The following is a 21,602-nucleotide window of genomic DNA, read 5'->3' on the forward strand; positions in this document are numbered from 1 at the left end:
TGGGCAGGGTCGAGTTTTATTTTTATTTTCCTTAAAATTAAATCTAACTCAATCATCTTTTCCTTATTTTTATCACAGATAAATTCTGACCGGTGGCTGACCAACCAGAGAGAAGTCAGGCCGGAGGCTAGGAGCTGGGCTGTGACCCCCCCGCACTGGCCCCAGGGCACCGGCTGCAGGTCCTTCCCAGACGCTACTCACTCGGGACGTCGCAGAAAAAGCTGTCTTTGTGGAAGTTCCAGTCCACCTCTCTTTTTTCTCTTTCATAATGATCATCTGACCACCGATCGTCCCGATGGCTGAAATGGAACAACGTGACCTTCGGTGAGGCTCTGGCTGTTTCAAGGTGACAAGTGTGTGGTAACTGCATCCTCAAAGCCACATCCTACTCAGCAATTGACAGTAAACTGGGGGATTAACATAAGCAACCCACATTCATTTTCTCACTCTGGAAGAAGAAGAGAAACATCACCGCTTCATCCTTCTGCAACACCACCTTAAGACAACAACAAATTGAACAGCTCTGTGGCAAATGACTTTGAGTATCATCTTTTATACTCAGCCTTTGTTCTCAGGTGCTATTTAAAGAAGACTTCATTAAGCAATATTTATGTAGGTTACATAAAAATGCAGGACGATTACCTCTTGGCCTGCTCATCTGCATACTTAAAAGGGTAATTTGCCAGCGTGGCTTTGTACCCGGTGTTTTTGACCATGTTGTTCCACGTCACCAGTCTCTGGCCTATCGTCGTCCCTCTTGGCTCAAAACCCTAGGCAAAATGCGACAGGTTCCCATTAGAGCTCTTCATCCCAGGCCAAGTGCACAGTGACAGCGACAGCAAGGAGAGGCAGTGGGACAGCAAGGAGAGGCAGTGGCGGGTGACATCCTGAGGGTCACCTGTCACTGTGACAACTCAGTGAGGTATGGGCCTCAGGAAAGAGGAAGAACACTTAGTAGTTATTTGTCCTCTGATGCCTGCCCATCTGGGAAGCACTTTCTTTTACCTCATGAATGCACGCACTGTCGTGGTGTCTCACAAAGGGGCTAGTGATACACTTGGCCACATTTTTCTCATTCTTCTGCCCCAGGGGAGATTTACTCAAAGACAGACCCGCTCTTAGCAAGGAATACTGAAATTCCTTCAATACTGAAATTCTTCTGGGAGAAAAATTGCATTCAATCTTAGAGGGTTTATGAAAATATTTTTATACGGCATGCAGACTGTAGTATACTGCTTTTTAGCTTAAACATGGGGACAGAGAGGCAAAACAACATCTAGAGTTTTGAGGGTGAGTTTTGAAGGTCCCCTGACCTTCTAGGAAGCTGAGAGTACAGATTACACATGCCCTCATATTTCAAAAAGAGTCATATACTTACCCAAGGCTGGAGGTGGTTTCAAAAGAAATGGGACATTAAACAAGAGAATGCCACCTGCATTAAAATACTTAATTCAAGGTGGTGGCTTCAGCTAGAGAACAGATCGCTCTGTGGGCTCAGGCCTCCTTACCAGCAGCGGATCTGAGAAGTCTGGCAGCTCCAGCACCAACACACCCACGAGTGCACAGACCGCGATGAGCAGGGTGCATAGTCCCAGGACCACCACCGGCCAGTCAGCGAGCAGGGCCGCATAGCTGCGAAGTACAGGGTAGACACCGCTTAGGTTGGCAGGGCCCGTGGATTTGTGAAGTCCTCACAAGTTAGACCTGGTACAGGTGTTCCTTCTGAACACAGGCACACATGGGCACACACAGGCACACTTAAGTGTTGTAAAACTACAAGACCATTTTCTTTGCTTTTTTTGTGATAAAGCAGCAGAGATCATACACACAGGCTACGGAGAGTCAGAAGGTCTGAACATGGCCTGTTAGGTTTGTATCTATATCTATGCCCAGGAAAGAAATCAAAAAGCCACACTTCATAAAGGAAAAGAAAACCAGGTAACGAGGACTGGTCCTTCTTGAAGTCTCTTCCATGACTTTTGTTTCTGTCAGGATTCTCTTCCTCCACACCCTACTCTATCAGTTCTTTAAAAGAAATCAGTCTATAAGCAGGTTCATGTAGTATAAATCAGAAAAATAACCAAACCAAACACTTCCCATAATAGGCCCACAGCTGAAACTACCTGAACACACCCACGGGACTGTGAGCACCTCGAGGCAGGGATGCTGTCTACTCTGGTTAGCATGGCATCAGGTGCTCACTGGAAGTGCTCTGCAAATGCCTCCAATGAAATGACTCCTGAGTACCGACCACCTGTCTCCTGGACACTTTGGTCAGGGGCAGCCTCTCCCTGGCCTCAGGAGCTGCTCTCATCACCAGGCCTGCCAGTGGTCCCTCCTGCCAGATGCCCCCCACCCTGTCCAGCACCACCATGCCCTGGCCACGCCTCACTGTTTGCACATGTTCAGGTCTCCACGGGAACACAGTGCCCACGGAAGCGGACTAAACTTCAAAATGCATTTGGCTCCTTGAATTTTTATTGTTGTCTTTTTCATGTTTATTTTTATTAGCATGTTTGCAGTACATAATGATCACACTCCTTTTGGGGAGTTGGTGCATGTGTAGAACACATTCTTTTTATGCCCCCATCTCTTAGTGCCCTTCCCAAACCCAGAACATTTAACTTGTGGACCACTGCTCTCAAACTCTCAGTGGTGCTGGCTCCTTCGGCTGCTGTGAGGGCCATTTCTGGCTCATTTCAAATAGGCTTCTTACTCATAGATTTGTGTATCATTGCTGTAAAATCATGAAGTTGTCAATAAAGCTGGTGGCTCTAAATGTGTGAAAAAGCTACTCTGTCTCTAGGGATAGACTGCTGGTTTGTTTATGCTCTGTTCTCTTTGTGGGTCTGGTTTAGTGGGCATATTTACTTCAAATTAAGATTCTAATAAGGGAATTGAATATGACAGAATCAAACTGAGACCTGCACAGACAGTTTTCACTGCTGTTCTTGTACAAAGAAACAAATAAGCAACACAGCCTGCACTCCCCAGAGCACTGCAGCTCCCCAGCCTGTGCTGAGCCCGTCTGGGGCTGTGACCACTTCCAGGAGGAGGTTGAGGCCCAGCGGGGAGGACCGCACTGAGAACAGCTCTTCCTCTGTGCATGCTGACCAGGACCCACAGACAGGAGTAAGTGACCCTGAAACACATATCTGCTCCCCCAAATTCACAGTTCATTTCCATGTGAATCACATCCATAGAACTCCGAGTTGAACTTTATTCACTTGACTGCAAATTCTGGATCTAAACTGGTTAAGGAAGCTGGGTGTGGTGGTGCACACCTGTAATCCCAGCAGTCTGGGAGGCTGAGGCAGGAGATTCCCAAATTTATACCCAGCCCAGCAATTTAGCAACTTAAGTGCGATCTTGTCTCAAGATAGAAAATAAAAAGGGCTGGGGGATGGAGCTCAATGGGAAGGCCCTGGGTTCAAGCCCCAGTAACACACATACACACACACACACACACACACACACACACACCCTTAAGGGAAAACTGTGCTGATACAACAGAATCACACTAACAGAATGAACCACTGTAATGAAAACACATAAATCACACCAGGCTGCCTGAAGCTTTTCCAGTGTAAACATGGAGTGCCAGAAGCTTTCATGCTCCTAGAGCATAGCTTCACTTTATCTCCTCCTCTATCTAGTGCAAACTAAGATGAAAGCAGCTGGTTTTGAAGCAATGAAGTCCTTTGTCTTAATAGCATGCTGGAGACTTTCTGTTCATGGCTTCAGATTTTCAGATTCTTCACATTTTAGACCTTAAAATATCAGCCCTGTGAAATGACAATGGCTCTGGGCTTATACAATTATTCATTATGCATCCTTAAAATGGACCCATTTTCTTTCAAATGAACCAGAATTATCCATTTTTACCTACAAACCTGTTATCAACAGAGGGCACTGGGCCCCGAATTACTTAGTTTTTATGCTCTGGCTTGATTTACCAATAGAATGACTTTTTGTTATGTGCTCCTGGAAATCACACACAGGCACAGCACCCTTAAAAACCTTTTCAATAATCGCTTCTCCCCCTTGGAAACATTTGGTTTTGATTTTACAGTGCTGCTCTGCCCCAGCTCTGCCAACTCCATGTGACTCACATGGGTGGTGGCCTGGGCCCCTCTGCTGGTTCGCCAGCTGCCCACGCCCATGAGGGCTGAGGTCTGATGCAAGGTGGGTGGGGTGCCAGCCCAAGCAGAGTCCCCACACACGGGCTTCTCTCAGGAACCACAAGCCGGCCCTCCTGCTGCCTATACGGAGTCACAGCACAGCTGAGGTGCTGCAGGTCACCCTGAGAGCCAGACAACGGTTGGAAAAGCAAAGTGAAACACTAATAAAAATGAGAGAAGTATAGGAAATCACAGTGCCCCGTGCTTGCAGGGGTGCTGTGCATCTGAGCCAGGGACAACCTGTTGCATGTGGGCCCTGCTGTCACAGCCGCTGTGTGGGGTCCCACGGGAGGTCCCTCAGATACACTCAGATTCTCAGCCAGCTTCTTACCAGGTTTACTCTGGAAATAGGTTGGAAACAACTGTCCAAGCAAACCAACTAAGTGTCTCCCAGGGCCAGCGTATGGTCGGGCGGCAGTAAAGGGGCCTGTTACAAATGGCTGTTTCTATTACAGTAGCACCCCACAGTATTTTCTTCTTAGCTTACACACTTGCCCTCTTACTCTGCTGTTTCTGAAAGCACTCTCTTCTCCCTCCTCTTCCCTCTGAGCAGAACCAAGCACACAGTGTGCATGCTTGAACCTGAAGCCGAGACCCTTTTCCTGGCCACCCCCAACCCTAACCCTGGTAGCCTGCCCTTGTTCCCCAAGTCCTCTGCACTGACAGTCCACTAAGCAGTCTTGGTTCCCACCTTCTACTTAGCTCTACTTAGCTGTTTTAGTTTTCCTTTCCTTCCTAAAACCCCCTTCACCTTCACTTTATTCCTTGTGTTTCTCTCAGATATTCTTCCTTATTCCTTTTGTCCCTGAAGGGTAGGGGCATTTCAAAATGTTATTAATCATGTTTCCTGTGGCATGATGAATTTAACAGGAAGAATGACTGAAGCTCAAGAAATTTCACACACCAGAAAATAGGATTCGGAACTCTTTCATTCATTCAGAACTCATATTCATTCAGCAATTAGCGTGAAGTAACAAGGTTGCAAGGCATTATAGGAATACAAAATGGCAGACACAGACCCTGCCAACAAGGAACTCACAGTAAAATCAGACAGCCATGAAACTATCTACACAACAGGTCAAGAGAGAGGTGTCCCTACAGGCAGAGATAAGATGTTTTGTGAATAACAGATTACTTCTGGCTAAGGTGAAAAAGGGAATCAAGAAAGACTTTTTTTTGAAAAACTCGTACTTATATGCATATATACCAAAACGAAGAAATTAGGGATTCTTAAAAATACCAATCTAGAAACAAAGGGAAAAAAATAAAAAATCTTTCAAAATGCAAAATTTTGTCTACCAAGAAAGCCTTTATTTCTAGAGAACTGAAATTCTTTTTCTTAATATTATATATTTTCTTGCATCTTCCCTTTATCTTTTTCCATTTTTTTGATAAAACTAGGAGGAAAATTTGAATAAATAAAATGTGGTACATACAGTACAGTGGAAGAAGGAAATTCGAACACATGGTATAACATGGCAAACCTTAAAGACATTAAGCTAAGTGAAATAAACCAGTCACAAAAGGCCAAAACTGTGTAATTCCACGCATAGGAGGGGCCGAGAGTAGCCAAATGAAGGTAGAATGGTGGTCGCCAGGGCTGTGGGATGTGGAAACAGACAGTTACTGCTTAAAGGGGTACAGAGTTTCTGTTTCATGAGATGAGGTCGGGTCGACCAGCATCGTGACGACCACTACGGATCTCTGATGTGATGCCACAGGACTGCACACTTGGAAATGCTTAAGAGGCAATTTACAGATTGTAGTTCACTGCAATTAAAAACTAAGTATTATTTTTAATGGAAGAAGGGTTTAAGTGGAAGAAGAAACTTAGCAATTTTGCTCTCAGAGAGAACTCTCTTGAGGCCAGCTTTCGAGTTCTAGCATCTGAGCTTCTTTGGCAACTGAATTTCAAAGCTCACTCAGACTTTAAGTGTAGTGACACTTCATCTGGAACCCCAAACAGTGGCATAACCACATCTGATGAGACAATGCTTTCTTTTTTAGAAAATTTTATTACTTAAAGTTTCCTCTATGAAAAGATAAACTTCAAACATTCCCATACCTCCCTCGAAGTAGGGCTACACAGTGTTCAGAAGGACAGACGAGTCCTTCCAAAGAAACTGCTGTGTACGGGAGTCCACTTGGCAGAACTCTCTCTCCCCTCAGGGAACAGTGAAAAGCCGACCCAACACGGGAATGAACGCAAACCATGAGACAAATGCAGAGGATCAGACACAAACAGAAAGCCAAAGCTAAACATCTACCTTAGGACACCAGTTCTGGAGATTCCTCCTGTCAGGAATTTTTTCCTTCATAAAAATATGAATGAGGAAGGTGGAACGAGTAGTATACTGTGGGTGAGAAACCAGAAGGCCCCAAACATGCGGGTGAGGTTATTCTGGACTAAGATGACCCAAATAGCCTTACCTTTTCGGCAACTTGAAAGGTCTAGGTGGTCTGGAAAAATAAGCAAAGGAGAAATGATCAGATACTAAGCATAACATCATTTGCAGAAGTTTCATGTGCAGATTGGACATTTATTTCTCTGTACTCCTCTGGATTTTCCTCTGAAGACTACGTGGGACATCTACAAGTGACACACCAAACACACAGGGCCTCAGGTTGGCCACACATGACACACCATGCCTGGGGCCCTCCTGGGTGAGCCTCGATCTCTCCGGACCTGGGGCTGTCCTCTCCCGACACCTCCCATCCTGCCTTCTCGGTTATCAGGGCCCCCAACACTGCTTTGTTTTTTAATTTAAAAGGACAGCAATACTTTCTGGTATTAGAAATGTCTATTCTTTCTGTTAGAGACCAGTCGCTCTTCAAACCTTCAATTTCTTTCTTTCTTTTTTCCTTTCTTTCTTTGAGACAAGATCTGGCTGTGTAGTCCAGACTGGCCTTGAACCCACAGCGGTCCTCCTGGCTCAGGCTTCGAGGGCTAGGACTACACTGCACCACCACGCCTGGGTTGAAGCTTCGGTTTCCTAATTTCTGGCTTCAAGACATATTTAACAAGTTCAGACTTGCACTTGAGTGGCGCTGTCACCATGGTGTGTTGTTACTCTCTCATCCTCCCTCCCTGCCCTGCCACTAAGATACACAGGGCAAGCTTGCTAAGGAGACTCCAAGCTCAGTCACAAGCCCCACACCCTGTATTCCTCACTGATCAGTTTCCTATTTAGGGGCATGGGGTAAACCTCATTGAATGTCTGGTGAGGAAACAAATCCACTGCTCACCCTCACTGCACCCACACCGGCGCTCTCTCAGGGTGGTCTGCAGCCCCCAGAGACCCTCAGCCCTTGCGCACTGCGAGGCTCCTGCCTGGCTCTGTAATGGGATGCCGTGTGCTGTGCACAGCCTGACCATTCTGCTGTCCTCCCTCTATGTGAAATGACCTCACCAAACGTTTTTCAAAAATGTGATTATTCTTCACAAAGGTGTTATTTATATTAAACATGATTGGGTTATTATCTTTTAATGAGTTAAATACAGTTGCTCAGTTTCAATTCTAATATGGTACATACGAGCTACCCATGAAAAACAAGAGCTCCTTGGAGGCTTTCAATAATTTTTGAAAGTACAAGGGGTTATGAGATGGGAAGGCTCAGGAAGCACTGTACTAAGAGAACAGAGATATATGTATCACAGATTCTCTAGCTATCCATGCTCTCCTAACCTGAAGTCTTTATCCAGGCTGTACCACACTTAGAGGAAACAAAACAAAAAGCAAACCTCTGTCCTCCAATTTTCAGGCTACTCTTCCGACAGCTGGCTTCATGTTGGAATTTCTTGAAGACCTTCAGGTCTCTTTCTCATTTTCCTTCTCCATTGACATTTCTCACTAAGCTACATACTGTTTGTCTCTTACGGTTTATACCCCACGGCCCACAAAGCTCACGCACTCACGGGGGCCTCTCAGGAGGGGACTGCAGCAGGGGTGCGATGCTCTGGGATGGATCTGTCCACTGGCGAGTTCCGGGCTGAGCATGCGGTGGGGAGGCGGTCCTGGGGCGTGGCCAGGAAGGGGCTGCCTCCCTGTCCTCCTTGCTTCCCCACCCTCCATTCCCATCAGCAGCAGGGTCCTGCCTGCGCCTTGGACATGCTGCCCTGCCCTGGAGCCAGGGAACTGTGGACTGAAACCTTACAAACTGCGAGCCAAAATACGTTTCCTCCTTACACTTGTGAGTGTTGGGTATTTGTCTCAGCAGTGACAAAGTAACTAACACGTTATTCATTCTTAAAAACTGTATCAACCTCCCAGTATATCACGAGTGAGACAGGCTTCACTGAGCACATTCTGCCAGGCGCTTTGGGTACTTGCTGCTCACATGAGGGTGGGCGGCCCTACACTTCATCCTTCATTTACTGGTCCTTGGGGTGGGGTGTGAGCACATTAAAAGCACGAATCCAGGAGACAATCAAGTGAGAGCCGAGAGGCAAGAAGCATGTCTGAGCAGTGCTGTGTAGCTCAGCCCTGCCCCACACTGAATGCAGCCTGGCCTGGCAGCAGAACAGGTGGGCGTGCCTCCTGGTACCACATGCCGCTCGCTGTCCAGGGGAGCGAGTCTGTAAGGCTGAGGGAGGGGCAACCACAGGCACGGTGCGAAGTAGTCAGGTCTCACACAGGAAGGAGGCAGCTTCCTTCTGGGGGGCATGGAACAGACTGAGTCTGGTCAGAAGAGGGCAAAGGACTCTGCTTTAGTAACACGGAGGGGACTCAGAGTCCCTACAGAGCTTCAAAGTGCACTGCATTTACAGGGTATGTAAAGACTGCTCATTTCTAAAACAAAAAGACCTTAAACACACAAAGGGGGACCACACCTTAACTGTGTTCATAGTCCCATAATTTAACATAATGCATGATTCTTTGTAAATGTCAAATCAGTGTTTGTTGGATTAACAGGCATCAACAAAGGTAAATTTAGTTTTATTCTATCTCTCTGTCACACACACACATACACACTTTGTAACTTCAGCCCACTCCTGTCAAACCTAATGTCGTTCGTATTTTACTAAACTTTTCAATTTTTGTTAGTGCTATGAATATCCAGTGCTACAGGATGGGTAATCAGAAAGGTTAACGAAGTGAGAATGCCCTTTGTAAAAAGTGCTGTCCACCTTCCTTGGGTGTGGAACCATAACTGCTCAGCCTCGAGCTCTTCTTCCATAAGCCACACCTGTGTGTGCTCTGGGCTCTGAGGCTGCTGGAGCTCGGCCATGCCCTGGAGCAAGGTCCCTGCATTCCCAGCTCCCCACATCTTTTATACAGTGCTCGTCCCCCTAATTCAATGGGAATTTCTTGGTGGCGATTTACCTTTTTCAAATTTTCCTAAGGCTGCAACTTTCTTCATCAAACAGCTTTCTCCAAGCACCCATGGGCGGCTAGATACTGGACTGTTTCAGTCAGAGGCAGAGGGCAGCACACACAGGCGTGGGCACACGGCATGGAAGCCAAAGGTGCAGGTCCCCACCCCGGGGGACAGAGCCCACTGGCAGCAGGATGCTGGGGTGCTGGAGGTGCTTCACACACTGCCCACACCATAAACATCTTCACTCCTGAGCACACCATGAAACACATTTGCTGTTTTGGATAAATCCACCAAGAAACCCCAAAAACCTGTATTCTCATATTAATTACGCATTGATTTTTTTTTTGAGACAGGGTCTTGCTGTGAAGTCCAAGCTGGCCTTTAACTCTCTATGTAGCCAGTCTGCCTCAAACTCATGGTCGTCCTGCCTCAGCCTCCTGAGAGCGGGAAGTATAGGTTGTGTGTCATGAGGCCTGGCTTCCACAGTGATTAAGAAGACAGTATTATTGAGACACAATTCACACACCATATGATCCATCCATCCACTTAAATGGCTCCTGGTACTTTCATAGAGTTGTATAACCATTACCACAACCACATGGTGACTCTGCTATCTGAATCCAAGGGTGAAGCTGTTAGTGAGCTAAAGGGAAGAGTTACCTGTACAGAGAGGAACGTGAGGCCTGGAACAAAAGAGCCAATCGCCTGTACATATACAGGTTTCACTCCCCGTTTTCCAGTTATACAGCCTCAAAAGTACCTACTGGATTTCCATGAGAAGTTAGTAGATTTTGCCATCTTTAGACCTAAAATGGCCCCCAAAGCCACAATCCTGGACTATATCTGACTAGGTATTTGTAAAGAATGAATCTGCTGTGTCTCTTGTGGGCTGTAAGAAACAGGAACATTCTCCTTCCTCCTGTTCACCAGACTCCAAAGCTGCGAACTCCGTGGCTCTGCCCTGCTCACTCTCTAGAGACAGAATGACTGCTGGCATCGTGTTCTTTCTGCCTGAGCACAGAATTCATTTTCTATTACATTTTTGACAAAATTAAAGGCTGTCAACCTGAGCTGCAAAAGAGAAACTGAGGTTACTCCAAGGATGCCTTCTGGGAAACACTTGAGCCCTCTGAAGTTTCTGTGCTAATGGACACGATGAGCAGATGGCAGACACTCGCGGCCATGCTGCAGGTGACATAGGAAGCCACTGTGGTTTGCGGTGTTGCCTGCTTTAATTCTGCCTCTGTGTCTCTCTCCAGAAGCATCCTTGAGAGCTTCTCGCAGACAAGCGGTCTCCCTCCACGTGCAAGGCCCTTCACGCCTGTTCCTCTCCCTATCTAACCAGAGCTCCTGCAAGGTGGCCCCAACAACCACGCAAACCAGACGAGCAGCAGGCACCTTCGAGAGAGCCCTTCCTGCAGGCCAGGCCAAGGCGGCATCTGCATCTTCCAGAGCTCGCTCCCGACCATGGTGCAGGCTGGTTGGGGCCGGGCACAGCTCCCCAGCTGCAACTAGCTGCCCTGTTGCTAGTTCTCTCCCATGTAACTGGGCATTTCTGTTTGCTGGTGGGTGACTGATGTTATTTTAGGACTAAGCTCAACTCTGCTTTTAAAAAGCATGAAGCATTTAGAAACTCAAGTGCTCATGATTAGTAGGTGCTGGCCCTTCCCACCTAGAAGCTGACAGCAGTGAGCGCCTGCCTGGAGAGCTGGGTGACAGCTGCGAAGAGGCCATGTCTCAGATGGGAGGCAGGAAAAGAGCAGAAGGACCCAGACTGTGCGGCACAGAGGAGACAAGGGGCACTCAAAAAAGGGCAATGGAGAGAAAGCACTATAGGAAGACAAAAGTCAACAAAGAACTGGGAAAAGGAAAAACTACAAGTGGCCCGTGTGTGTTTCCTGCCCTCATTTTTTCCCTCTCTCGTAAGAATTGTTGGGACAAGAAAGGGAGATTGCACGGTGAAGGAAATGAGAATAATGCAACATGAAGACTTCCCATCAGTCTGGAGCATGCTTTCCAGACAGCTGCAGAATCAACATTACAACTCATAGAGGGACAGGGTCAGCTTGATAAATCCCAACCAGCTTTCCTAACATCGAGGAAATCAAACCTGTGGAAAACTGGCTTTGTATACTTCTGAACAACGAAAGTGCTAGGAAGGAAATGCACCTTGAGCTTTACAGTGGTAAAACTACACGTAAGCACGAAAGTGCTTCAAGGAGCCCATCTCAGCCGCAGCAGCCACACGGGCTGAGCCCCTTCCGGTGTAAGAGGACAGTGGAGAGTGATGGCTTCAGCTCACTGCGGGCATCTTAGAAGGGAGTATCCAAAAATAAAGAATCACACTTCCATGAGCGTTCTTTAAAACATTTCCAACAAAAACAAAGCCATTCTTCATGGTGACTGTTTCCACGAGTCGTCACTGGCACTCTTGGGCTCTCTGGTGAAGATGAAACAGATGCCCTGAGACTAACTAAGCATGGCCTCCAACCCTTTTTCAGGCACCAGAGCTAAATGCCTGTGGCCTGTGTCAAGTGATCTGGCTCATGACAACCGCACGGTGTGTGCAATGCGTTTCCGGAATTAGGTGATGTCAGCTCCCACGCATGGGTCACCGAGTCTAGAAACAACTGAGCAGTCCTGCCTGTGGTTCAAAGGGAGCCAGGAGGCGGGAGGAAAGACGTTCAGGCTGCCTGGTGATCACCAAACACTTCACAATGTTAAAGAGAAATTGAGCGTAGGTCCAGTAAAAGCTTTGCGTATGAAGAAATGCCTGGGGAGAATAATGAGAGTGAGGTGGCCCTGGCCCCACACTCCTCAGCTCAGCGACCCTGAGGGAGTCAGCCTGATGCGTGAGAGAAGCGGAGCGGATGCAGGGTGCTGTAACCGCTGCACACTCCCCCTCTTTCTCCTCTGGAAAGGACGCGGGAGAGTCACTTAAGCAGCAGCGCAGAAGAGATAAACTGCGAGGCCCCTTCCTTTGCGCGCACTGTGGTTTGTATTCCTTACTCTACAAGGTCCAAATGGTACCTGCTGGCGGCTGAAGAGAAATGAAAACTGAGGAGGGCCGGGTGCAGCTGGGCACAGAGCACTCGCCAGTGCATGCAAGGCCCTGGGTTCAGTCAGAGACGTCAGAACTGTGAGAAACCCGCAGTCGTCCCATCCAACCCTCCCCTGAGCCAAGGGATACGCGTCCAGATCAGAGGCAAGTCCAGGAGAAGTCCCCAGTCCGGGCGCCAGGCACTGTGCCTTCGTGGCCACAGCCCGGCAGAGGGAAGCGCACACTGAGGCACGCTGTGAGCCGCTGCGGTGACCTGGAGGGGCAGGCGGGCAGGCGGGCAGGCGGGCAGGCGGGGGCTCGTTCTGCGCTACACGGCAGATGCCCGATGCTTGCCCAGGCGCGGCTCCGACAGAAGCTGTGAGCAGGACTCGGGAATCGGGCTGTGCCCACCAAGGATGCCAGGCGGGAGGGACACGCGCAGCGCGCACGCCAGCACGTGGGCTGACGCAGGAGAATCCCTGGGGCTAATGGCACGGTGAAAAAGAAGTAAGTGAAAATGTCTAAGTGTCCTTTAAAACCCAGAGCGGGATATGGTGAGTCCACAGACCTGTTTACTACTGAGGAAAAGAAAGGGCTGGGGAAGCAAATCACGAGTGAGTTTAACTTTGAGTTGTTTACTTCAAGGGACAGTGCTCACAAATTAGCTGCACAATGAAAGAATGAAAGGAATTTTTAAAAGGGCAATTGTGTGACTGAAGTATCTGAAAATTTCTCTCATTGATGCAGAAACTGGGGCACGGGGTGGGGGTGGGTGCTGGCTAACCATCATGTCCATGAACAGTGACAGGACACCCAGTTAACAGATTGTCAAAGAACTCACAGCAGAATACACTTAACACAATGTCTGCAGCTAACTGCTGGGTTTCAGCGTGGGCGCTGCGTAGTCACTCGCCAAGTAACCTGACTGTCCCTGGGGAATCCTGGGCAGCTTGTTAAAAGCAGGCTCCCATCCCCTCCTAGGGATCTGGGTCGTGGTCCTGGAACAGAGCCCACAGCCACAGCCTCAGGGAAACAAGACCTGCAGATGTGACACACAGAAGGCAGTAAGATGGGGCGCTGCACTCCTGGGGCAACACAGACCTGACACAGACCGCAGCAGACCTCAGACCCCGGACACCGGAGGGGGATGAAAAAAGTGGCAGGCTCCAATCTCCTTTCAGTGACTCAGAAAGCCTCTGAGAATCGCTCAAATACACGAATCAAAATCACAAGCATTGATTATAAACATGTACACTTTTACAAGGAGAAAAGCTTGACGACACTTTAGGTAAACAAAGGTTTACTTATCCGTGAATATTATGACAGTTCCATATCCACTGCAGGATAATGTTTATATGTAATGACACATTGTAAGTACAATTAGAAATGCCTGGGCCGGGGATTCAGCTCAGTGGTTCCGCCACCTGCCTCACAAGCACAAGGTCCTAAGTTCTATCCCCAGTACCAAAAAACAAGAAATGCCTAAAACTACCCTTAATAATCTAGGTTTTATATATGAATTAAAAATAGTACAGCTGCAACACCTACTGGAGTGAAGTTACTGATAACTTGGATCACAACACAGAGAGGTCTGAAAGATTGGCCTGCAAACTGGAACTTACGTTGAACCTAATTCATAAATACATTTCCTTATTTCATTAAGATAAGAAAGACACACAAAAGTTGCTCACATTCAAAACTGTACGGATCCTATACATACAATACTAAAACTCTTCAAATTTCCATTGTGAACTATACAAGTTACATAAATAAGAATCTGTGTGTTAATTCTAACGTCAGTGAAGGTACTGTTGAATGTAAGTTCAAATCATGCATTTATTTTATGTCTACAATCTGATCTAAATTTACCCATTTATTAACAGGAAAATAACAAGTAGGCCAGACATCAAAAGTATAAACACCATCATAATCCCCAAATTCACCAATTATCTTCTAATCCAACATTTCTTTATTTTCAATTTTTAGGACATCTACATTGGTCTCAAGGTAGGAAGTAGCATTCAAGCCCCTAAAATATGAGAAACATGATTAATCTTTCTTATAATCCACATACTTTGGATTATTTTGCTCTTACAAAATTACTGAAGGTTACAAGTCACACCTGTTATATAAAAAAAACAACACAACCCTTTGGGGTAGGAAGTTAAAAAGAATAGGGAGAATCCCCCGTGTCCAAATGCATCCCAACAGTGGAAGTGAGAGTTTGCAGCTGTCATGATATCCTCATCAGCGGGCAGGAGGGCAGCCTCTCCAATGGCCCAGATTCTTCAGTGTGCTTTAGAAAAGCCATTGCAAGTGCAGCGACAGTTCTTCCTTAGCTAAACTTCCCTGTTTTATCCTTGAACACTAAACTTCTGGGCACTTGCCTAGCATGTGCCAGGCCCTGAGTTCCCTCCCTGTCGTTATATGCAAAAATTAATTTCTATAACTCAGATCATGAATAATGGTCAAAACTTTAATAAACAGTTAAAGAAAAACTACCACAGTGCGTTTTAATAAAAAATAATACTCTTAGAAAAGGGTTTTCTTCTCAAAGTCTAAGTAACAAAGAAAAAAATACATCAACTAAGCTTAAAATAGATGAGGACAAATGAGATTTTCTGCTGAAAAAGAAGAAAAATGTCACCGTGTTGAGACCACACACGTGCTTGAGCTGCCCTGACGGCCCTTCGCACTCAGCCACAAGGGCAGCCAGGCCCACACTGCCCTCCTTGGAGCACTGGGTGTCGCGCGCATGAGTGCTCGGCCACTGAGCCAGGCCGTGCCTCAGCTTTAACTTCTGGGGCCTCAGTTTCCTTGTGTGGAGAGCTACATTATTTCTAAGCCCTTTCCTGCTGTGAAACTTTACTGTGCTCTCCTATGAAATTTTAGAAGGCTCAGATCACCATGCATTTTAGCCTCTTGGCAAGGGTTTCATGGCAAAAGCCAGTGAACCAGGCTGCCCTGCCCAAAGGTCTGTGCTGAAACCCTTTACAGGCAGTCAGCAAAAAGCAGCCCGCACGAGGTGGTACGAACTAGTGTTTCCGGGCGTTCTGAAACAATGCTGGCTCTTTATGAGGACAGCTAGAGAGGCGGACTAGATGTCTGGCTGGATGGAAAAAGAGCTCCTAAACGTTAGGCGGCAGGGTATGGCAGAGTGCCTGGTCCGTTAACGTCACATGAACACGAGAATGAGCAGCTGGTGACGCCAACCACATGCCTGTGCTGAGCGTCTCACAGGTGGAAATGTGAGGAGATGATGGTGCTTATCAGAGATCCTAGAGGGGTAAGGAATACTCCAGGCTGCCTGCCCAGGGGCTTTCCCAGAAGAGCAAAGAGCTCAAGTTGAAAGGGCCATTTCCAGCTGCCAAAGCTCGCATCCTGGGTCTTCCGCCTGCCACCTCAGAAAGCCAGTAGACAATCTTTGTTTCTAAAAAATTACCTTTCATTTAATGTTTGCCCATTCTAAAATATGAACTTCAATTTTTAAAGAGGAACCAAAGCTTTACCCTGGAGATGTATTTTCTGTTTTAATGTTGGTTTTGTTCTCTGATTATAAAACAAACACATTTATTTTCTTGAAGTCTGAAAAATAAAGACTCTTATGAAGGAAAGAAACAATCATTCATATTCTCAGTATACAGATAAAACCACTGTAATTCTTTATGACCAGTTTCCTTTCAGTATTTTTTCCTTCATCTCAAATAAAGACATAAAATATGTAAACAATTAGAATCACAGTCGATGTATAAAGTGCCATCATTCTGGAACATGAGGCTTTTCCATGTAATGAAAATCTCCTGAAAACATGATTTTTAGTGCTGTATAATTATATCTGCCATAATTTATTTACAATTATGCAACTGTAACCACACTACTATGTCATGACTCTGAACTTACATGTGTCTTTCCTATTTCCTTATAAGATGCTTGCATTGAAGCTATGAAACACTGCAATTGTGGCAAATACTTTTCCTAGTCGGTGATAGGAACTTAACCTTTTAGACATGAATTTTAAACTTTTCCACAGTGGTGACTTCCCTTGTAATTTCTATGACTACTTTCACAGTCATCTTGGATCCAGATGTTAAGTTTTCCTCCATTACACTGCCTGAATAATCTAAGCCAGCCATGTTAATTTGTAACATATTATTCACTGTCTTCGTAAAGCCTTGTTTTAAGAGGAAAAGTAGAATTCAAAGATCCACTTCCACAAAATACATGGCACCCAAGACTGCAAATCACGAGCTGACCGTGCCCACGTGTGAGGCTCAGGGACTCCATTTCCAGGCTCCACCCTGACACAGGCAGTGCTTGATGCTCTTGTTTACAGCTCTTTCATCAGCAGTGGGGACAAATGTAGATTCTGACACTTTTTTCGAGGACTACAACAGTGGTAAAAAATCTCTGTTATTTGATGCCTATTCTGTTAGCCAGATTTTGGCAACCTGCGCTTGAATAGCAATAGGATATGAGGAGCATCTATTTTCTACCTCTCACTTCCTGAAAGGGAATTGTCCATAATTTCCTGGCTGTGAGAAGACAAGAATTTTAGTTTGGCCCTATTTAGGAATGGGAGCCAGGAAAAAGACAGGAGCCTATTAATACTATCCAGGGGTTTTATTTATATGAGTCTGTTTCACAGAATCATGCTATTTTATTTTGACATCAACACAGGAAAGTCCCAGGATGAATACATTTAGGAAATCCTAATTCCCTTTAAAGAACTAATGAGAGAATCAAGATGGTGGAGTGGTCAACTGCAGCAAAATTCAGCCTCAAAGCGATCCAGAATCCAGACACTGGGAAAAAACAACATGGGGAAGGGATTGCTGGGAATTGGAAAGAAGCTGACAGGAAATGTAGCTCAGTAGTGCCATGCCTGCCTGGCAAGCACAAGGTCCTGAGTTGGAGCCCCAGTACTAGGAAAAAATTAAAAAAAAAAAGCTACAAAGAAGTTTGAGAGACAAACCACACTGCAGAGAAGGAAACAGAACAACCTGGACTCTCTCCCTGGCTCTCCGCATGCACTCTGGGGAGGGCAGCCTGGCTGTGCAAAAGTGAGATGAGCACTGGGGACTCCGAGGAGAAACAGTAGCAGTTGCCTAGGCCGGTGACACAGCTGTTGTGATCTGTAGGAACAGTGCAGGATTTTACTCCAAGGGAACTCCCTCCACACAGCAGGCAACAGCTGAGTAGGGATCCCAGCACAGGCACCCATCCTACTGCAGGAGAGTGCTTGGTCAGGCACCATTCAAGAAAAGGGCTGTGTGTTTGAACCTGGGACTCAGAACTGCTGGAGAACTGCTTCACTTCGGGTTCCCAGCGTTACCCTCCCACAGTGACTGGGTGAGGACAGCCATGAGAGACAGCCATGGACAGGGAGCAGGCTGGAAAGAGACCCCTTGAGGGATCTGAGCTTGGGCCAGAAAGGACACAAGCCACATCCCTGGCAGTGGGAGACCAAGCCCAGCCTGAGTCATGCTGGGTGTGACAGTGCTGGCGTTGAATACCTGAGCCCTTGCCCTACTGCCTGCATCCTGCATGGATCTGGGGTCCAACTGGCTTCCTTATCTGTTGGCTCCAGTTGGAACACTATTGGTTTGGACACTGCCACAGCTTGGGTAAACCCAAGGGGCCTCTGGAATAGGGAGGTGGCTTACAAACCTATCAGCTGTAAGGCTGGCTGGAGAAAACCATGGATTGCTGAACTCCAAAAATGTGGATCCAGGGAGAAAACCACTCATTCAAAAATACAAGAGAAAATTTTTTTTTCTGTTTTTAGACTTACTTTTCTTTCTTTCTTTTTCTTTCTTTCTCTTCTTTCTTTCTTTCTTTCCTTCCTTCCTTCCCCTCTCTTTCTCTCTCTCCCCTTTCTCTCCTCTTTTTTCTTCACTGGTTTATTGGGATCTGGGGAATTTGTTTTTTCCTCTTTTTCCTTTCTTTATTCCTTTTAATTTTTTATATTTACTCTCTATAGTCTTCCTTTTTCTTCTTTCCTCCCTTTTTCTTTTATCTTCTATTTATCATTTGTTATTTATGTTACCTTTATCTAATTCTATAAATACCCTTCTATTTCTTTTTTTTCATTAATTTTATTGATACATTTTAGGTGTACAATATTGATGACATTCATCATTAGAGATTTGTAACTTTACATGATGCATCTTGGTTCTCATTTTTTCCCCATTCCCCTGCCCTCACTTCAACCCTTCTACATCTCTCTATTTACAAAGACTTTGTTTCCATTTTTTCTTTTCTCATATTTTTTCCTTTCCCTTCTTTCCTTTCCCCTACTCTTCCCACTTCCCCTTCCCCTTTAGACCTTTTCTTCCTGTTTCACATTATCTATTACACACTTTGATTCTTATTTACACTTTCAGTTTCTCACATCAGAAAAACTATTCAGTATTGACACATGTGTGTCCTATTTATTTCACTTAAGAGTATGGCCTCAATGTGCATCCATTTAGCTATAAATGATTCTAGTTTCTCATTCTTTACGGCTGAGTAGTACTCCATTTTATAAAAAACAAAAAACCAACATATCTATTTTATCCAGTCTCCAGTTGATGGGCAATTGAGACATTTCCAAGCTTTAGCTATTACAAACTGTGTTATAAACATGGGTGCAAATATATCGCTGTGGTATGATTCTTTTAATTCTGTGGGGAAGATCCCCAGCAGAGGAATAGCTGGGTCAAATGGGACCTCTAGTCCTAGTTCTTTGAGATATCTCCATATTGATTTCCACAGTGGTTGCACCAGTTTACACTGTCACCAACAATGGAGAAGGGTTCCTTTCTCCCACACCCCCACCAGCATTTGTTATTGGTTGATTCCTTGATAGCAGCCATTCTTTCTGGAGTCAAATGGAATCTCAGTGTTGTTTTCATCTGTATCTCTCAAATAACCAGTGATGGCGAACATTTTTTCATACGTTTATTTGCTGCTTTTACTTCTTTGTACAATGTTTGGTTTTCTTTATAAATTTCTTCTAGAAAAGAAAATATGGGAACATATACAGTATATGGCTGTTCTATCAGCACTTTCAAACAGCCAAACTAAATCCTTTAAATACTGGAAGCCTGAGTTATCCAGGGTCCTCTTCCTCTTCCTTTTTCCCTTTGCTCTTCTGCCTATTCCTGCTTCTCCCTTCTATTTCTTAATAGGATCCTTCAACACACTTCTCTCTCCTTCTCATCTCCCATTGCTTAATTTTTCAAATTTTCCTTATGCCTTCTTCCATTCCAGCCCCCCTACTCTAATAAAATACCCATTAAGCTGTATTAATCTTTAGTTAACACTGTGCTATTATCACTAAATTCTTTTCTAGCAATAGTGAATGTATAGTTGTACTTAACACAGTACACATTTGCTATATGTAAATATCTGGGTTCTTTTAGTAGTTGTACTATAAATGTGGATTTCTTTTCTATGGTGAAGGGTGGTACATTATTGTTTCTTATGGAATGTCAATATTCAATTTGTCTTAGACAATATTACTGTTGTGATTTGTTTGATAACACATAATTATTGCTATTAATGGGTTTTCTCTGTATGCCAACACCTGGATTACCCTTATGACATTAATAATACTGCAGTCCATTCCTGGTAAACTCAGTGTTGGGCCAATTGCACTGCATCTTCCCTTCCCAAATCAACAGAGGTGGCTGGCTCTTGAAATACAGGCAAAGGACTATAGGTAGCCATGCACTGAGTGCATCATTGAAAACCAGACAATCTAAAGAGATATCCATACCAGAAACAAAGTCTTTCCACTATAAGTACCCATAAACCTAAGCACAAAATAAAACAAATAGAAAACAATAGAAACATGAGAAGACAAGGCAACAAAATGCCTCCCAAAACTTCAAACCCCTCCCAAGCCAATTCTGGAGGCATCCAAGGGGAAGGAAAGTAAAAGCCACACACATGAATTATTTGAAAGGAAAACAGAGGACACTGAAAAACAGTACAATGAGGTATTCACAATGGGCTCATAGAAGATAACTAAACAGATAATGAAAGTATTAAAATGATCTGGGAGCTTATGAGATACTAATAAAAAGCTAGCTGAGTTAAACAAAAGGATGCAAAACATGAATGACCAGTTTAACAAAGAGTTCATGAAAAGATTCCAAACAAAGATCCAGGAGATTAAAAATTATACTGAAAGTATAGACTGCTGATGCAAACAATGTGAAGACAGAATATCAGAATCAGAGGATAGGGATACTTTCAAAGACCAGTTACTCAGAGATATTTTAAAAACAAGAGCATGAAAAACAGCTCTAATAGCTGTTAGATGATACAAAGACTAAGATTAACTGGAATAAGGGGGGAAAACCAGGAGATGGCACAAAGGGCATTTTAAAAAACCCTGTTTATACAAATAATAGCAGAAAACTTAAGGAAAATATAGGGAAATAATTACATATAGGGAAATACATAGAGAAAGAATTAAACACACAAATAAGTGAGACACACAGAACCTGAAACAGCTATGATGAAAGGAGAACCTCTGCACATCACATTAGAGTCAAAATACCTGAAATCCAACACAGGGACAGAATCTTAAAAGCTGGTAGAGAAAAGCAACAACTGACTTATAAAGGTAAACCCATCAGAATTACAGCAGACTTCTCAACACAAACATAAAGTCTAAGAGAGCTTGGAGTGAAGTGCTTCAAGCCCTAAAAGACAACCACTTCCAACGCAGACTTATATGTCCTGCAAAAATTTCCTTTGAAACTGATGGAGAAATAAGGTATTTCCATAAGAAAGACCATCTCAATAAATTCATGAACACAAAACTGGCAGTCCAAACATTTCTGAACAATATCTTAGAAAGAAACAATGAAACCAACAGTGCCAAAAATTTTAATACAATGACTACACAGGCAGGGTGAGCATTTAACACATTCCCAACAGCTTCAAGCACTGGTGATACATGCATGACTGTCCCATCATGCAGCTTGAACCACCAGTGGGATACATGCATGACTGTACCTCTGGGCAGTCTGCACCACTGGTGGTGGATAAAAAGTATATGAATGAAT

At 45.0% G+C, this 21,602-nt stretch overlaps 1 protein-coding gene across 6 annotated transcripts in view; it reads right to left on the reverse strand.

Annotated features, from left to right (window-relative positions):
• Nucleotides 1-21,602, reverse strand: part of Disp1 (dispatched RND transporter family member 1) — a 151,619-nt gene that overhangs the window by 10,662 nt on the left and 119,355 nt on the right. For 5 of the 6 annotated variants that reach the window (XM_004867425.4, XM_087209848.1, XM_021246470.2 and 2 more), the window contains exons 3-6: nt 6,612-6,641; nt 1,509-1,632; nt 643-770; nt 202-299 (exon numbers count right to left, since the gene is read on the reverse strand). In XM_004867425.4, coding sequence (XP_004867482.2) covers nt 202-299; nt 643-770; nt 1,509-1,632; nt 6,612-6,641 — 380 coding nt within the window. Of the gene's footprint in view, nt 1-201; nt 449-642; nt 771-1,508; nt 1,633-6,611; nt 6,642-21,602 lie in introns of those variants that run through there. The other variant, XM_021246472.2, reaches the window with a different exon arrangement.

Source organism: Heterocephalus glaber, unplaced genomic scaffold (assembly GCF_053883595.1).
Source record: "Heterocephalus glaber isolate CG9 unplaced genomic scaffold, H.glaber_assembly_v1.0 deba00001067, whole genome shotgun sequence".
NCBI lineage: Eukaryota > Metazoa > Chordata > Mammalia > Rodentia > Bathyergidae > Heterocephalus > Heterocephalus glaber.